We start from the raw sequence: 19,509 nt of genomic DNA on the forward strand, positions 1-19,509 counted from the left end.
GATGTGGGAGGGGGAAGACTGAAATTCCTTTGAAAGCAGAATTGAAAAAAAACCCCATGCAGTGTTACGTTAAATCTGGCCTTGCTGTAGTGTCTTTGTTATACAGGTGACAGGAGCTTGAGAATCCTTTTTCTGAGAATCCTATTACAGAAGGCTGTATGACCTTTGTTAAAAACACATGAGGAGAATCACAAGCCTGTGAGCATTGGTTTGCACTGGTGAAGGGCCGGACTGGCAATCTGGTTACTTTAAGACCGGCTAACCTGATGGTGCCAGCTAATGGCTTGACTGCATGCAGGGAGCCAACAGTTAGCAACACAGCTATTCCAACAGATACCAAAGAATTGTACCTTAGAGGCATGGTCTTTATCTTCCTGTTAACTCGTCTAGATAAAGATACAATGACAAAGAAAACAAGAATTGCTTACTGTGCTTGTCACAGTATAAGTAATACTGGCATGTGCTGCAGAAGCCAGACAGTATTAAAAAGTTCTGGGTGGTTTTAGTCTCCTAACACTCTTCAGCCTGTCAGTGCTGACTTTTATTTTGAACCAGTGAATAAAATGGAGAGTGTGAAGTAAACAATTGCACTTTCCACACTATCCTATTCTATCCCTCTTTTTGTGTGCAACCTTATCAGTAGAGCTTGTAAATAACAGCATTATGTTGCTGAAAACTTAATGCTTAGTGTTAACTCAGTTTGCATCTATTTTCTGTTTTCCACACTGACACAATGTCTGGATTTGTTCTTGGTGATGTCTAATCTCAGAATCTGATTCCCTGCTTTGTGGAAGATAGCATTTGTTTTATTTAAGCTACAGTCTGAAGTTGGTTCAGAGTGTAACAGACTCTTTACGTTGAGCTTGGTGTTAGTAGTCCCCTAGGAAATTTGTCTGGTGAAAAGTTCAGCTTTCTCAGGGGATTTCCGTGGAGCTGAGCTCTCATTAGAGTGGCTGTTATGAAATTGCCACAGTTGGAGAAAGCCTTGTCCACTTCTGTCCCCTAATTGGTACTAAGACCAGAGTGCCTAGTTCAGATCTGTCCTCCTGTATGTCTCAAGTTAATATTCAGCATTGGAGCTTTCTCTAGTAATGATACATTTCAACTTCAGTGTGCATTATGAACACTTACCACCTAATTTTTACAGCATTCCTGTGAGCTACATAAACAAACAGCTGCTAAGGAACTGGAGCTCTCATTCTGAAACACAGTAGGATGTGGTGGTTTTCAATGTAGTCAGGATGCAATAAAAGGTGATGGCTTTGAAATATTGTTTCACCTAGGCAAGAGGATAGAATACTGCTCGACTAATTTTTTTGAAAAATCCATGAGAGTTCAATTTTTGTAGGCAGCCTTTTTCATAGGAAACAGATGCTGTTCTATTTAAATATTTTTGATCATAAAATAAGTGAGTGTTAATGCCAGGATCCTAGCTAAAATCAAACAACATATTCTACCTCCTGTTGCTAAATTTCTTTGCAGCTTCAACAGACTGCACCATTCTTCACATCTAATCCTAGTTTTTAGTGTTGCTGTTTTACCAAGTAATGATTGTGTCTTAAGATTTTTTTTTAATTGAGGTTACAGGTTTTATGCTTGTATTATACTTTGCATATATTTTGTTTCCAAAATTCTGGGAAAATCCTTTGAAATTAAATACAAAAGCTACAGAATAAAAAAAATATACATCTTTTAACGTATTAACTGAGTGTTAAAATTTAACTGAGTTTGTTAAAACTACATATTGCTTATGCCTCTCTGGCACGAGATCCTCAACTGATTAAGAACTGGTGTAGCTCATCTGTTAGCTGAAGATCTTGCCCTAGCTTTTTTTTATGCTGACCTGGCAGCACTAAGCTATGTGTATAGGAGATTCAGGCTGATCTACGTCACGCGTCCTCTGTAAACAGCCAAAGTTTCCTTCCGCTTCTAATTTAGTTTTAATTTTAAGGATGGTGCAATAAAAGACCCTTTCAAGGAATTTTAAATAAGACCCTTTCCTGTATGTTCTTCCTCTCCCTGAACCTCTCTCTTCTTTTAAGTGTATGTTTTTAGAGGCAAATTCTACCTGTGTTAGTCCTTAGATGCATTTGTGGCTGACACTGGCAGAAGTTTTGCACAACTACAGACAGCCAGAACTTATAAGCATAAAGTATTACATCTCAGGAGGTCGTTTCCTTGTAGTTCTCCCATTTATTTTAGCAAGTGCATCTGAAACATAACTGGACCGTATCTGAGGCTGAGCATACATGTATGCCAGAAGGGGATTTGCTGATGAGGCAAAGACAGCTTGCTGCAAAGATAGCAATATCTCAAGTCTGAGTGCTTGTTGTGACTTGTGCCAACCAGCTGCTTAGGAAAGCAGCAGCTTTTGTCTACACAACAAAATGCTACTTCAGAACAGTAGTGCTTTGCTACTTCAGACAAGATGCAGACGTGAAAGTGAGTTGTCCCAACAACTCTCCTCATAGCAAAGGCACAGCTGTGTGAAGACATGGTCAGCAGCCATCAGATATCCCTGCTCAGCTGTGTTACTATCCTGCTCTGTTCACATACTTGCCCACTGCCCCAGCAGGTGGGGAAAAGTGTGCTGTAAAGCCAGAGAACAGAAATCAAGACAGTGGAGTAGCCCTTTAAGACCACAAGGGTCTTCACCTACCTGGTCACTTCCTTATTTTTTTTGTTATCTCTTGCTGCTACCTGAAGAAAGTGCAAAGAAATTTACCAGTCCATCCATATAAATAATGCTCAAGACCTCTCCAGCAGCACACACGATTTTCTTCAGGTTAACTGCACTGCTTTGAGACTCCAGTACACAGGACCAGGTTCCTAAAACAACAAGAGGCACTGCTCTTTTCTGTGTCTACTAGTACTATTCCTGTCCTCCATGTAAAACCCAGTGGACACCAGTATTGCTGCAAGTACTCCAAGGTGTATTTTGAGCCAGCAAGTTATGTCAGTACTGAAGGGAAGGAATGGTTAGTATATTCACAGACCAGAAGAACCAACCTGAAGGATGAGCTCCTCACCCTACCAAAGCAGGATCTGAGAGCATCCCTATGCAAACAGCAGTGTATCGTCGCCCTTAGGATACAAGAGACATGATCTCTAGCCAAGACTTTATGGGAATTTGGGCAATCTGTATCTACTAAGCATCTGCTTTTCAGTCTTTCCCAAAGATTGAGAAAGTTCCTTAACTATTTTGAAGTGCTGTTGCTCAACAGTCTTGATTTATACTAGTGGAGGGGCTGAATCATTGCAAAGGTTGCCCTAAACTAGGCAGAGAAGACATAATCTCTTGTTCTAGTGCTGAAGCTTGATTTTTTTTTTTTTTTTTTTTGTTTTCTTCCTTTGGACTTGAGTCTCAAAAGCAAAACCAAAGTACTATCTATAAGGATAACTTTCCAATTACCAACTAAACTGAAACATAGGGAGCAATCATGGGAGATTGAAATAATTTAGATGTAGGTATGTTTTCAGCATAAGTAGACAGTGTTTCTATTTAAACTAATTGGACTACAATGATTGGCATATCCTTATTAATCTTTAGCATTTTTTGCTGCTTCTTGGATTGGTTTGACCGTGTTCTGGAGGTGGCTTTTGCTGTTGTGCACTAGATGAGATGTGTTAGGACATGGCACGAAATCCAGAAGTAACAGGTCTTCCTGAACATATGGGAAGAAAGAGCCACTATGATCTGCTGACTGCAGTGTTAAACTGTAAAAGTCAGATGTGAGTCAAGTTCCCCAAATCTGTGAAGAGTGAGAAGGGAGCTGTGGCAGGGTGAGGCTTCACACCCAAGACAGAGGTGTTTTTTTTTTCTCATCAACTTTTCAGTGTGAGGCTAAACAAATGTAAGTACAGGACACTGAGGGCTGTTGGATCCTAGGCAGTTCTGCCTGCTATTTTGCTTGAGGTTCATCATTAACTCATGCCAGTTTTGTGGGGGAAGCCTTTCAAACTGGATAGCTAGTGCTGTGATAAGTATCAAGTAGCATGATACTGCTGGGGTGCTTCTGCCTGCTTGTTTTGGGGCTTTGAAATGGTTGTGATATAGGTGTCTTCTGTTTACATTTGAACCAGCAGTCTCTCACATGTATGCTCACATAGCCAGCTCATGAAAACCCTTCTGCTATTACTAATGGTCATTTGAGTAAAATGTCCAGTCCTGCTTTTTCCTGTGACTTGAATTTCCACTGAATTTAAGGTCACTTGCTGAAGTGCAAGGAATTCTGGATGGGGTCCTCTCTAGTCACAGTTCATACTTTGCACTTCTGCTTAGCTCCATGCTTTTTTAATAGCATAATGTCATTCTTTGCAGGTTCACACCAATGTTTGCCATTAGAATAGTGATATGTGGCTGGATGTGACCATGGCATTTGGTTTCTAGTCTGTTTTTTTTTTTCTAATGTATTTTACTGTGTCTGAGTTGATGTTTTGAAACATCTAAAATCTGTGTATTATCTGGGGCATAATGTTCGTAGTGCAGTCAAAAGCTAATCTTAACAGCAAACCTTTGCTTTCTGCCTCTTCAGAAGCACTTACCTTTCTCTGAGCTGGATTTGACCTTTAGAGACCTTCTTCATAGCCTGTACCAGCCCTAAACATGTTCTGTATACAACTCTTGAAAATAATTTTGTTGCAACAATGAAGTATTGTATCTGGGCATGTCTGAAGTCTGTCATCTCTGACTGACAAGCGAATTCAAAGGCTAAGAAATTTTAAGTTTGTCCTCAGTTTGTGAAAATTAGCACAAGAATTTTCAACCAGTTTTAACTGCCATGCGATTTGGAGCTCTGCTTGGGATTTGCCTCTTAAAGCAATACAGTGAAGATACTTAGGATGGTTCCTTTAAACCTGCTTCATTTTTTGCATTGTTAGAAACCTGAATATTTTTTTCTACTTTTTCCATTGGCAAGCTGTACTTAAGTGTTCTGTGCTGATTACAGAATTTGCTTTGCAACAGGGAAAGATGCCAGAGTATCTCTTCTATGGTGTTACACAGGGCCTGTGGAAGTGATTGGGTGTGTCACTTCGTAGGCAGAAGCTCTCCAGGCTGTTTGCAGGACTGCTGGTGACCAGCCTGTGGCTTCTACGCCTTGTGTCTTTGCTTTCTGATCTAATCTCTCTGTTGTCATGTGTGTTATACATGAGGGGAGGGCTGATGGCATTTGGGACTTAAAGTACTACCCAAAGAGAGGTATGAGCCTTGCCTTTGCTGCTGAATTTCCATGCAGGTTGGAGGTGAGATCTCAGCTGGCTTAAATGGGCTCTACATCCTTGAAGCCAACATACCCCTGGTGAAGGCTTACTGAGGATTGGTCTCTTGTGTGTGCACTAGCACACAGTGTCATCTGTGCTTCCTGCCAGAATGATTGTGCTGGCCACTATTTTTAAAGCTCTTCTAAACAAAAATGGTGACTCGTAGAGGAATGGAGATGGTCCCAGCCTTTGCAGTCCCAAGATGAGAGGGAAAGCCCGAGCCTGTCACAGAAGGTTTCCCTTTCTCCCAGGAGAGATCTGAGCTGCTGGAGATGGACAGCAGGCTGCCTCCTCTCTACTCACATCACTGTTTGATATGGCAAATAAATGAATACAATGTGCTCTGCTTAAGTGAGTGCTCACTTGGCTATTACCTAACGTCTGCAGAGGCAGTGCTGTTATGTGTCTGATGCACACAGAGTAGAGAACTGTAGCCTATGAGAAAAACAGGTCAAGCCGTGGCTGTAGAAGGAACAGCACTTCAGCTGTGAGCAAATTAGGCTTGTATTTTCACACTAGCCAATCCTGCACAACAGGCCTGCTGAGCTGCTTGATTTCTTGTCAGCAAGTCAGGGTATGGCTGTCCAACTTCTTCAGAGAACAGTTTTAGCTCCTGCCAGTTTCAACAGGGATACAGGCAGCTCTGAGAGCTATTTCTGCCACACAGGGGGAAGAGTGCCTTAGAGGAAAAAGAAAATTGAAATAGAGTAATTGCTTTAAAAAAGCCCCAACTTAATCATACTTTCTAGATGTGTTGTCCAAAGTTAAGAATATAATGAAGGCGGATGAAAATTTGCTGCCTTGCCAAACCCACCAAAACTGAAAGGTTTGCTTTTCACATTGTAGATCGGGGTCGTTGGCTCAGTAGGGTACAATGCTGTAACAGGCTTCAACATTAGCAGATTGCTGTTTCCTCTGGAAGATTGTCAGTTCACAAATCATTCGGTCTTTGGTTCCACTGTTGAACTTGTTTGAAAGCCTGTTTTTATGGGAAGTAGCTTTGGATACCTTTTGGCTGTGAATCACAGTGATGGGTAATGAGTGTGAAAATCGGTTGAGGTGTTCCAAGTGCACCTACCATGTATTCCTGAGGAATGCTTCCCAGATACTTCACTGAAAAATTAATACAAAATTCCAGTATATGAGGTAATTCTGCCCCAGCACCTGGTTTGCCTGCCCTGGTTCTCTCACTATGTGAGGGTTTGCTGAATGCTAAGGCAGGTTTCTAGCTGGAGTCCTCGCAGCAGTCACATGCACTACTAGTAAATGCTTTCAGTGGCTGGAGCTCCAGCTCTTGGTCCCAGCTTCAGTCCCTTCATGTGCTTGTGTCTTGCAAAAACTGCTTCTGGGAGTATGACTGGTGAACAAATGATGCCCTGGGTGAAGCAGGCCTGTGTGACTGGAGAGACTTGTGACCTCGTCCTCTGGTCATGCCCAGGTGCTGTGGAGTGGTTTTTTACAGACTTGACAGCCAGCTGTGCAATCAGGCTGGCATGGATGTCTCAGTTATTGCCCTTGTGTGAGCATGCTATGGAGGTGCTGCACACCCACCTCCCTTGCTGTAGAAGTGTGGGTTCATCTGAGTGGGGAACTGGGTGCTGTGAACTCTTTGTGCATGGCGAAGAAAATACCTTATTTACTCACTTAGCACTCTGCTCTGCTCTTGCTCCTTCTGTTAACTGGTGGAGACACGTGCTTCTGCCCGTATTGTGCTGGGAACCCACTTGTCTCCTTCAGGTACTTGTGGAAACCTGCTGACTCTAAAAAAGAAAGCTTAAAGCTTCTTGTGCTCCATCCTGTCTCACTGTTTCATCTTGCTGTGATGCCTTAATGCTGCTGTTATAAAAATGATTGGGTTGCCCTATGAGCAGTGCGTGTGATGAGAAATGAAGGTCATAATTTAAGACCAATTTCTATGTTGCGTTGATTCTTGGCTGTGAGGAATACTCAAAGGCCAAAGGCTAGTAAATCCTCCAGCTGCAATGGATATACAGAAAATAACATAATTGGGTTTTGCCTTGCATGTTCCATTGGTAGGGAGTGAAATCTCTTGAAGATAAATAGTCATATTTGTAGGTGGGACACACTGCTCTGCTTTCCTCTTAGCTTATGAATTAACTTACAGCATGAATCCCTTTCTCCCCCTTCTTCACCCAGTTCCTTGTAGGGACTTATGGCATGTGAAGCTGGGAAGTAAACAGTAGATCTGACTGTCACATTGTTTTTGCTGAGCTCTTTAGTTTTAAACTGGCTGAAAATCTGGTTTATTGTAGATTATGGGCACAAAGCCTTTGGGCCGAAACCCCACAAATTGAAGTCAGACCTGGTAAGCTTTGTACTCTATGGTGGACTGAGATATGTTGAAATACCACTTGCATGCCTTTTATTTTTAGAATGCAGTGTGCAGGATATGAAAACTGTAGCCACAATTTCCGTGGGGTTTTGTTTTTCTACCCTATTGTTCAATTTTAAAAGATACTGCACCATTGAGTTTCCGGAGGAAGGTATGAGCCCTCTGTGCTTCCAAGTGAAGCAAGAAAAAATGGGAGAGAAGTTTGAGGAGAATAGTCTTGCTCTGGAACCTGTCCCCTCAGGCTTTTTTTTATCCCACTTTCCCGTGGATCTTCCCAGTATTGCTGGAAACAGTAACTGCTTACTGTGGGACCTGTCATGCTCATACTTAAAGTAAGATCAGTAAATTAAAACTAAAAAAAAAAATGGAATGGAGACCCCCACATAGCACTGATTTCCTATATTTTATAATGAACACTTTTTGTTTTGCTGTTCAATTTAACCAATAATGTAACAAGCATGGAGGACCCTTGCTAAGGTTTCCTTAGCAAAGAAAGGAAATTTCTTTGCTAATTCATGTGGATGCCTTGAGCTTCTTGAGTAGGGTTTTTTTTTTGCCATTGTCACAATGATTCTCAAGCAAGGAATGACCAGCCTAGCTCTGTGCTCAGGCATGAAGGTGCTGGAAGAGGTTGAACTGTCAGGAAAATGTAAATCTTAAAAATATTTAAAACAGTGTGTCAGTCCTGTAGGAGATGCTGTGCAATCTGAAAATCATGAGTTACTAGTTTCCATGCCTAGAATTCAGCCCCGAAGGTCAGTTTGAACTGTGTGGAAACGAAGGACAGCTGTGCCTTTCGTGAAGTCAGTGTCTGTGAAATGCTGCCATGTGTGATTGTCTAATCCTGACCTGTGACTTCAGAGAGGAAGGGTGGTTATGTGGTTAAGGCACAAGACCTCCAGCTGTGGGAGCTCTCAGTTCTGCTGGAGGCTTCCTTACATGACCGTAGGGAGAACCCTTCTCCCTGCGCCGTGTGGGAAATGGACTTCTCTTCTCCTACTTGTTTCATGTTGATGGGGACTGTCTCCTGCTTTGTTGCCGTCCACTGCCCGAGCTGGAGCTAGGTAGAACAAAAGCATTTCAGCCTCACTGCACCTGCTGGCATTGGAGATTATTGGCATAGTTTATAAGCAAAGCTTCTGTTTACATTCTCTGCTGTCACTCCCTTGGTCAGAAATGAAACTAGAAAAGTCTACCATGAGGACAAGGTACCTCAGCGTTTCTTCTGCAGAATGTGCATCCCACAACTGAATCAGTGAGATGGTTCACATCAGATCTGACTGTCTTGAGTGTGGTTGCTCAGTCCAACCTCAAGTTCATTACCACATTTGTGCCTGGGGCTTGTGTCAGTTGCTGGGACCCGAAGTTTCAACCAGGAGGCTGTACCCTGTGGTGGTGGTGAGGGGAGCCTGTGGGACTGTGGCTCCCTGGTTTTCTGATGAAGATGAAGGGGACGGGGAAGGAGAGGCTGCATGTCCATGTCAGCGAAAGTATGTGGAGAGACTTCTCTTCAGTGCGCTGTCTGGATGCTGTGGCTACATTGCTCTGCCAGCCAGCTTGCCATAGCTGACTGTACCAATGCTCTTGGTCAGTCTCAAGCATGGGAGAAGATGTGCGAGTTAAATCACATTTGAGGTGACATATTTTGCTTCGTGTTTTCTGAGTAACTTGATAGTGTGTCTGAGCTTTTATGGCAGGAAAATATTGCAGTAGTAGGCCTCCGGTTGTAAAATGTGTTCTTCCACTCCAAATGTTTGCATTATTAGGTAAGCTTGGTATTAGCCTTCAAAAGACTTGCCTGTTTCTTTTGTTTTCTATTTTTGGAGGAGTTCTTTAATGCTCTTGCATTTCCGTAAGCCCTAGTGGGCAAGCAGTCTTGGAGGAGAATGGCTGTTTTCAAGAGGAAACATCTATTAACTCTTGTCTTTTTGAAGTATCCAGGGCAGGAATTCAGACTGATTGCAGTGTTCGTACTTTTCTGTGGTTTCACGTGCAAGTTATTATGCATGTCTCCATGACTGAGGGGTATTGTGTAAGACAACTGAGCCACAAGTGCTGGAAGTAGGACCAGATGGGGTGGGGGAGAAAATGCATGGTAAGAAAGACTGGCTCTTTGCTTAGGGCACTGCAGTGGGATCATGGTATTTGGATTCAGTCCCTTGGTCTCACAGAGCTTCCATGTGGTCTTGGACAGAGAAGGTTATGACCAGTGAGCACAGGTTTGTGACCAGCCGGCTGGAAGCCAAGCATTGTCCCACAAGCAGTTTTGTAACTTTACATTCTGTTCCCTTCGTGTTTTCCTCCTCCAAATGATGATGAAAGCTCCTTCAGATGTTTGTAGGAGTTGCCTTGGAAGGCAGCTTCAACTTTCAGCAAATTCTAGTGCTGAACAAGTCTGAAAATCCTTGGCATGACAAAAAGGCAGGAGAGAAATGCCCTGTTAACACTGGGCTGGTTAATTACAGCCGTGGAAGATAGCAGGCTCTTTGTTACTCCCCATCTTGATTATGGACAATTCAGCAGAAATCTCAGGTTGCTTTCCTGCGATTACCTATAGAATGTGTCTCTGACCAAGGAAATCCTGCTTCCGTATGACAAAAAAACCCACCAAACCAAACCCACAAACAAAAAAGCCTAGGCAAAGCCAAAAGCAAAACAACAAGGAGGAAACAGAAAAATCTTGAGAATTTTTCTTGGTTACATTTTTAAAAGGTGTGTGTGTGGCCCTTTAAGAGGAGTTTGAAAAGTATTTTAACAGGGACAGATTAAATGAAAAAGCTCGCAAATCTTATCTCTGCATGCCAGTGTGCCTTCAGCCAGCCACCCCTTTGTCCATCCCAGTTTCCGAACTGTTGATGATCTCACCAAAAAATAAACAAGCTGCAGAAGTGTTTAGGGAGTTCTGTGCATTTAGGAAGTAACCAAGGAATCGGGGTGGGGGGAGTTTTTCCTCCAGTTGCGGTAAAGCAGGGTGCTTTAGCCTCTGCTGGGAAGAAAAGGACGGCTTTATGTTATTGCAGGAGCCGGCTCTTTGCCCAGCCTTTCCCTGGGCTGTGAGAGGGGACGGTGGTTGATTTTGGTGACGGGGGTGCAGCGGGGCGTTTGCACGGCGTGGTCAAAACCCGTAAATTGCTGAGCGGTCCTGCTGGAGGGGGGAGAGGAGCGCGAGGGGGAAACTTCTGCCCCAAAGTAACCTCCGCGTCGCCTCAGCAGAGGGGAGCGATTTACTTTTTCGTGTGGAACAGAAGGCCGCAGGGAATTTGTAACTGGATATGTAGACGAGAGAGCAATGACCGTCAGTAACCCCGCGTGCTTCGTGCCGCGAGAGCAGAGCGCGCGGCTCCCCCCTCGCCAGCCGCTCCGCTCCGCTCCGCCGGGCCCGGGGAAGCGGCCGGGCCCCGCCCCCCCCCCCCCCCCGCCGCCGCCGCCCGTGGCTGCCTGAGTGCCCAGCACCCTCTTGCCTGAGGGTGTCACACGCCGAGCTAACAACAAACATGGGGGGGGGGGGGAATGTTTTGTTACGGCTTTTCGATATAGGAGGAAGGTGCAAACTCTTGGGGCTCCCTTGCATTACTTTACCTTCAGATCTCATTGTTTTCCAGCGTTTGGCATGGGCTGTGGAATCCTCTCTTCCTAGAGTAGAAAAAGCAGTGGTGCCTAGCTGGTGACTTGACTTAGCCTGGGAATCTTCACCCCAGTAAATCCTTTGAGACTTGATCTCTCAGTTCCTCCTGGCATAGCTGCTTTCCTCTTTGCTGCTTATTGAAGCATAGTAAAGATAGAATTATCCTCTCCCTTTAAAAACAAAACAACCCGAGACACTGTGAAGGTTAAACTGTTTAAGCTCCAGGTTTGTGAACTTTAATAATGTACATGGATTTTAATTTCCAGATGGCTCCCCTCAACTGTGATGGAAATACAAATTTGTTTTAAAGCCAAGGGCTGAAAAACCCAAAAGCTTCACCTTCTGAAGCCATTGGAAAGAAAATGGAATTAAAAAGCACTTGCAGAAATTTTGCCAAGTGGTTAAGATTGCTTCCTAGATCTGTGTGTGATTCTGTATCGTATCTGTATGTCTGCATGTGTCAGACTTTGAAATTTATAGCAGAGTACATCTGCTATTAACATAATTAAATACAGGCTAGTAAATCCCCCAGTGAAAAACGCAGCAGTTCAGTCCCATGTTCAGTAACAACACAGGGATTAAGTGAAGCTGAATCTTTGTGCAAGGCTAATGCTGGTGTAGGTTTTGCCCCAGATCAGGAGGAGCAGTTTGGTGTGCCTTGATGCTTCTGTGTTATCTATAAATTGAGCTGAAGTAATGATGTTAAAGAGAGTTGGGTTTAGAGGTTTGGGTTTGGGGGTTTTTTTTGAGATTAAGACATCATGGATTGATACATCTGAAAGCTGCCAAGCTTCAGAGCACTTTGCCAGCAGCTCCTCTTTTCCCTTTGTGCTATGGTTTGTGTAATTCCCTCTCCATCATTTGTCAGCTTTGCTTTTCCTGTTCGGAGCTCTCACATGAGCTTCCTTTTGGCTTTGCCCTGACCAGAATTTTGCTTGTTTTGTCACTTTCCAGACTTGAAACTTCGGGATTTCCTGGTTGACAATGAGACATTCTCAGACTTCCTCCATCATAATGTGTCCATGCCATCATCTGCAGTAGAGGAGCTGCTGGGCGCAGAGGTCAACCTCCAGCAGGTAAAGAGAACTTTCAACCACTAACATAATGCTTTTCTATTGTTTGTTTAACCGTAGTGCCAAGATCCACAGTGCAAGACACCTCTGTGCTAGGTGTTGTGTAAACACAGAGGAAAATTTAATCCCTGCTTCTGTCTTTCCTCTTGCCCTCAATTTACTTATTTGGTTGTAAGCTGTAAAACGACTCTGAGACTTAGATGCAAATGTTTTCATCTATGTAAGAAAATACCCTAGTACCCTTCATACTAAACTGCTTCTTTTCTTTTCTGTTTTGTGGTTTTTTTTTTTTTTTTTTTTAAATTAGGTTCCTAGTGCTGTTTGAACTGTTTTGTTTTGATTAGAAATAAAAATAGGGTGGTGGTTTGGTCACTCAGCATGGACTCAAGCAGGGTTTATGTGCATTATTCTACCTTAAAATCCTCTGCAACGGAAGGAGGAATGCTTTTTGGTCTGTGCCCAACTCTTCGAGACAGACAGTAAACTTGCACCTTATGTAGTACCAGAGAGTCCTCATCTCAAACGAAACTCCTGAGTACTCCCGTGATTGCCTTCATAAACATATGTCACAGCGGTGACAGTGGGCTGGAGCCCCTGTTTGGGATGGCTGTCTACCATTGTCAAGCTCAGAAGTGTTTTTTGCAAGGCTGGATGAATTAGTCCATCAACATTCTTTCTAACACAGAAGTAGGAGGTGGTTGCCTCAGACTTCAGAGGAAGACCTGTGGTTCTCTTCAGGTAGTGCAAAAGGTGATGTGCAAAAGGAGGAGGAAATCCGTTCTGCTTCCCAACTCCAGATCTTCTCATTGAAGTGGAGTTGATAGTCCTTTCAGACTTTGTTTTCATGTAGTTACAAATGCTGGCCCCCTTCACACACATGGTCCTGTTCTTCAGTGAATTCTGTCAAACCATCTCTTTCAGTGCAGTTTGATTATTAATCCCACAAGTTAAGGATATGTTCCACTAAAAAAAACTAAAGTGGGGGAAAAATCTTACCCATTTTAGGCTGCAAGTTTTGTTTTGTTTGAAATTAATTTGCCTGAAATTCATGCTAGATTAAAACAGAATCATGCTAAGAATGGTTCTGCAAGCATAAGAAGGCTGCTTCAGCAACAACAACATGGTCGTTCTCCCTAAGCTGATGGAAAGGCAGAAGGATTTTCAAAGAGGCAAAAAAGCTAGCTCTGACTTTACGTCGTGTGACTGCTATATTCTGTTGGTTCTATCTGGCAAAGCCAGTGGAAGGGGAAGAAAAGTTTAGCTTTTATCTACATAATGTGTCTGAAGGGTGGTGAAGGGGTAATCACTCGGCTAGTTCTTGCTTGAATGCTTTAAGCTTTGCTCTTGTTTGTGGAATTCTTGTGCTGATTCTGCCAGGACATTGGGAGTGGTGGTGTTTAATCTTAACAGGGGTTTATGCTCTGTGATGGCAGGAAGAGCTAATCTAAGCAGCAGGGCAGTAAGCTGCAGAGGAAGGCAGTGACCCACCAAATCGTTCTTTGAGCACTTTTCTAATACAAATAACTGAGAGGCAGAGCTCTGTCTTCCTGCAGGATGACTTTATCTGGCTCACAAAGTGGACCCCTTTGATTTTGCTGGAAATCTGGGGTGGTATCTGACCTCACTACTGAGCTGCATAGGCAGCAGCATGACAATAGGCAATAGTTGTTTGGTCTCTGGCTGTATGAATGCATCATGGCTTCATTCAAGTCATATAGAAGGGCCTGTTTAGAGTATGCAAACCTCTCATAGCAAATACAGCTTTCTCCAGCAATCTGTTAAGTGTCCTGTGGTTGTTCAACAAGCCTAGAAGTTACAATTTGCAAGCAAATAAGGAACTGAGATCACCAAGGAGATGACACTGTTGTTGTTAACTGGTGTTACTGTAGCGACAGTACTTCAACATGCCAAGTAGGGTCATGGTTCCAGTATAGTGAATACAGTACAAATACGTAAAAATAGCCAAAGCCTTTTCTTGATGGGCATATTGCTTCCTAGGGCAGAGTGGCTCAACCTTGTGTTTCTCTGAAAGTGGCAGTTGTACTTAGAAGGGTGTGTGGTTTGGAAGGAGCCTCGGTCAGCAGTGGGCAAGCAGCTATCTAATCAAGTCTAGTATGCCGCTGTTGTCCATGTGCAGCCAGACAGCTGTAACGTGGCTTGGATGGCAGGAGCAGGTCCTATCCCTGTGAAAAGCTGCAGGGGCACAGTGAGGTCCTGGGCCAGGGCTGCAGCATGATGTGTTGAATGGCAGTGAGGGCTAAGTAGTGATGGCCAGGAACAAAGCTGCCTGTTTCACACAGCAGGGACAGTCCCAGGAGAGAACAATCTGACCTGGGAGCACAAAACAGTTGCCTGTGACTGCTTTCAGACATGAGCCTGGCATTTTGAGAGTCCCTAGGGGACTTAACCTGTCATTTAGAATATATTCGCCTGTTGAAGATAGCATGGCTTCAGATGACTTAAAACGGTGGCAGAGAATTGGCTTGGTGTGACTGGGTGCTTTAGTTTTGGGGGGAGTGGGGGGGTGGGTAGCCAGGGTCTTTATTATAGGGTCACGTGCTATGGACCTCACTGTGTTTGGAAAGAGCGGCTTTTCTCCAAAAGAGCTTGAAATACAAGTGAAAAAGGTGGATGGACACAGGGGGTGGCTAAGGATTGTTCGCCCTCACTTTTTTGAGTGAGCACTGAGGCACCGGGAGGCACTAGTTTTCTGTATGTCCACACAGGGAAGCTGCTTTGGACTGATCCCAGCTCTCCTAAGTGTCGTTCTAGTGCCACAGGAATATCCCCTTTTCAGCATGGGTGCAATGGTGGTAGTATCTCTGCTGGCAAAAAAACCCACCCAAACTTTTGAAAAAGGCCAACCTTTTTGATGCAAGAGCTGTCCCATTTATTCAGCTGAGTGTGCAGCATGGAAACATCCTATTTTTGGCATATGGATGCAGACTAAAGTTAAAGGTTTGCACAAGTGTTGCACTGTAAATCTCTTCCCTCTTCTAGCAGCTCCATTTGCTTGTTTTCTGAGCATAGTGTGCTTTCCCCCCCCCCCCCCCCCCCCCCCCCCGGATTGTTGGTGCCCTTTTGATTTTGAAAGATGGGAAGATTTTCAGACTTACCAGCATGATTCAGGAACTGTTAACTCTTCTGGGATGTAGATCAATCCTCTTTAGTTGTTGCTGGAAGTTGGTCAATGCACAGTGGGTATTACAAAAGAACAGAAAGAAATTAAATGTAAAGCTGTTGTTCACTGTGCATTTACAATAAAATTGTTCCCTGCATCTAGCCCCAAGGCAAACAAAAAATTTTTTCCAAGGGAAGATTCTGGATTTTTCTTGTGTTTATCACCTTTATGAAGTGTGCACCTGTTTGAGATGTATCTGTGTGTTCAGCATATGTAAATTCTGTAATTGACCTTATTAAAAGAAACTAGGCCGTAAGGCCTGAAAAGGACTGGTGATAATCCAGAGGGATTTTATGCATTTCTCTCGTGATTAAGGTGGTTGCTTGTGGATTAGGAAACATTATTGACATTCAGCCATGAGTTTAAGTAAAATACATTTGTGAAAGACAGCTCTAGGATCTCATCTCTTGTTTATTGCAGCTAGTAAGATTTTTTTTTTCTCCACTGATAGATTATCTACCCCAAAACACTGCAAAATGTTTCTCTCAGTGGTTAGTAAAGAGATACTTCGGAGCTGAAGGAGAAGGTGTTGCTAATTCAGAACAGCACAGAAAATGTGTCTAGCAGATATTTCTAAGGAGTTTGGGGCATAGGTCTTTTGCCCTTCACATACATTTACCAGACTTGTGTTTGGTCACAAGCCTTGTTTTGTCTCTGTGGCTCAGTTCCCAGAAGACTCTAGATTGGGCAATGTGTGTACCCTTGGTTGGAAAAAATGGCTGATGTGGAGGACCAGGATCACTGCTGTATTGTGCATGTGTGTGGAGACCTGCCTCCCCCAGGACTTCTACCCCACGTACTGAGCAGGGGGATGTGTTTTCCTTGGAATTGAGTTGTGCATGGGTCAGGGCCATGCAACTTGTGGAGAAAAATGCTTTCGTACCTCTATCTGGGAATGTTATGAATGTTTTGTTTAGGTGATAATCAATTTTGTGTTGTGAATCTTACATGGAGAGACATATGCTTTCCCCACTTGTCCAGGTCATTGCGTCTGGTTACCGAATGCGACTGCGAGATCTCTGCAATAGCTCAACACTGTCTGAATTTCTTACAATCCAAAATCGGACAGCGGCCATGGACTCTGAAGCCTTCATTTGCAGCTTGCCAAAGGAAAAACTCCATGCAGCTGAACAAGCTTTCCGTGCTAACCTGAATCCTTTGAAGCCCCTTCAGGTGAGTCCACTGGTCCCACCTGTGAGAGGCTGTCATTGACACAGGTGACATTTTCTAGGGCTTTCAATCTAGGAACTCATCCCTGCATTTCTGGAGTGAACTGTTCATTGGCAGTAAGAAAGAAGAAAGATGGTCTTTATCACTGGAGCATGAGCAACATTGCTTCTTCCTGTCATTCTTACCCTTCCTGTTGCAATGTGGTACTTGCAGAACATAAATGTGTGTGGTCTGCAGTTCAGTTTGTCAAGAGGAAAATATATATGCAGTATAGTAACAAACAAGCTTTTGTTTGTCCCTGTATTTTGGTCAGATGTTGTGTCTTAGCTGGAATGAGCCCAGATGTTAGACCAGCCCATTCTGAGTGCTAAAACCACCACCCTCTGCCATTACCATGGAGCCACTGCGTGCAGATGTTTCTAGCCAAAGGCAAGCCACAACCTTTGAGCAGGTTTAGTTCATACAAAGAAGAGTCAAGTTTTAAAGCCCTGTTTCAAAGATTGACCAACTGAATGGGTTTTGAAGCAAGAAATCAATGAGCTTCAAGAAAATACATTATTTAGGGGATGACTGGAGACTGGAGCAGACTTGGCTGTTTATCTAGGAAACCCCAGTGATGCTTTGTTATAAGTCTGCAATATCTGGTAAAATACAAAAGTTTGAGGAAACTAGTGGTGGAAGTATCAGTAGAGAGAAGAAGGGACCACAGAACTGACTCTGTTACCCACTAAAACAAGCACTCTGTTGTCTGCTGTGGAAGGAACAAACACTTCGGCTGTGTGAGTTTCCAGATTTGATGAGCCTTTCAGGACTGAAAGTCATGTACCGCTTTGCTTTGTCCCCAGTCAAAAAGGGTCATTATCAAATACTGGAATCATATTACTACTCTTCTGCGCAGTATGTAGTGGTCAGTTACTTTTCTCCACAGCTCATCTTCTGTTTTCCATGTGTCCTCCATCTGCATTTTTTCTTTCTTGCTGGAAGAGCAAGCTAATCATAAGCATCAAGAGATGAGGTAGCAGCACTAAAATTGTCCCAATAGCAAACATGGGCTGTTTGAAATGGAATGGTTATAAGCAGTTTCTTGTGTTCAGTTAGATGTATATACATGCATTTACTTTAAATCATTCAGACATGCTAGAATTTTGGGGACTGAAGGGGGTGAAAAGAGCCAGCTATAGTACAACTCTGTTTCAGTCTTCTGGACTCTCTGGAGACTCAGTCTTGCTTTTCTCATTTATGGAAGTCTCTACAACTTGGCTGACCCTCAGAAGTGTACTGAGTTGTGTCTGTGAAGTTACATCCATGTTGTTTGTTGGTGAAAGAAAACAGCCATAAGCCACTCTGTGCCACTTGGCAACAGCGAAGAAGATTAAGACATTATGTGCAATTTTGGACTTTGGAGAAGCTGGCTCATGATCTTGGCTTCAGAGGGAAAAGAGTTTGAGTCCGGAAGCCAGCAGTTCTAAACCTGCTGCATATTGTGTGCTGTCCTGTAAAGGCCTACAGTTTTCCTCAGAAAAATGTCAGAGGCTACCCTCTACTTAAGGTGCTGTAATGCATCAATGAGTGAAATAAAAACCGACTGGCTTCAATGTGGCCAGGCAAAATGAATAAGTTAACTCTAGGTTCATGACCAATGTGTTTGAAACTTAGTGCCTTTAAAGACTAAAAAGTGCCTTGACCTGCAGTAACATCTTTGAGCAAAGAGGGAACTTGCTGTTCATGAACAAAGGAGGCTTTTGACATAGCTTATCATTAAAGGCACTGTAGGTCAAATCTTGGACACGCACACTGAAGTATACACCGTATCTACTACAGAGCCTGTAAACTAATGCCAGCAATTTGCCCAGAGATTTAGTTGTTGGGGTGGTTTTTTGGTTAGGTTTTTTTTTGCTTAATTCCCTTGATGTATTTTACAGCATGGCATTTCAATAAGTAAAAGTAAGGGCCAAATCAAATGCAGGTACAATAGCAATTCAGAGGTTTTTGGCTCCTATAGTAGGACCTGGGCTCTGCTGGTTGCAGCATGCTGTTATTTATGGAGAGGCAGCATCTCAGTGTGATTAGGTGAATACAATTGGGGTGAAAAGGACTTGCAACTGTATGCAAGAACTGTGTACATTCAACACAAAGGGCTCGAATAGTAAAATGGGAGGTTTTGCCACTCAAGAATCTGGGCAGTAGAGTGGCTATAGTTTCTTGAACTATTTTAATCCAGAAGACATGGGCCAGCATCCGCCTGATTGTTCCTGCCCCTGTGCATTCCCATTTGTTGTTCCCTCTGGAAGGTGATGCAGTAAATAACATCACGGAATTGATCCAGATTAAAAGTGACTGACCTGATGGTGTGCTTACAAAAACATTGGTGCTGAAACACGGAGGGGAAGGTGCAACACTGACAACCCAGTGGTCAGGGTGTGTGGGTGTGTGTGTGGGTTGAGACCCTGATGTCAGCACCTGCTTCTGCTTGCTTAAAGTGTGTGTGCATTTGCAGCCTGAGGAGAACTATAAGTGTTCTAGGTAACTCATAGCAAAAAAGTAATTATTAGCAAATTATGGACAGAGCACAGTTTAAAAAAGGAAATAAAAGTGTGTACATGGTGAAATGCCTGAGCTCTAACTGTCACAGCACTGTTAAGGAAACTTTTTTTTTAAAGAAAGGCAAAATATAAACACTTTTCTTTACATACCTGCTTATCAGTTCTATCCAGAACAGCTTGAGCATTGCCCAAAGCACAATAGTACAGTTAAGACAAAGAAGGACTTCTGATTAAAATCTTCCGCTAGGATTTCTAGCTCTGCCGCTGATCCTTCATATGACTTCAATTTAGCCTGCTCTTTA

At 43.3% G+C, this 19,509-nt stretch overlaps 1 protein-coding gene across 1 annotated transcript in view; it reads left to right on the forward strand.

The window, feature by feature from the left end:
* Positions 1-19,509, forward strand: part of ABCA1 (ATP binding cassette subfamily A member 1) — a 97,389-nt gene that overhangs the window by 32,606 nt on the left and 45,274 nt on the right. The window contains exons 6-7 of the mRNA XM_075740859.1: positions 12,195-12,316; positions 16,476-16,667. Of these exons, the coding sequence (XP_075596974.1) occupies positions 12,195-12,316; positions 16,476-16,667 (314 nt within the window). The remainder of the gene's footprint in view (positions 1-12,194; positions 12,317-16,475; positions 16,668-19,509) is intronic.

The sequence above is a fragment of the Balearica regulorum genome, chromosome Z (genome assembly GCF_011004875.1).
Source record: "Balearica regulorum gibbericeps isolate bBalReg1 chromosome Z, bBalReg1.pri, whole genome shotgun sequence".
Classification (NCBI taxonomy): domain Eukaryota; kingdom Metazoa; phylum Chordata; class Aves; order Gruiformes; family Gruidae; genus Balearica; species Balearica regulorum.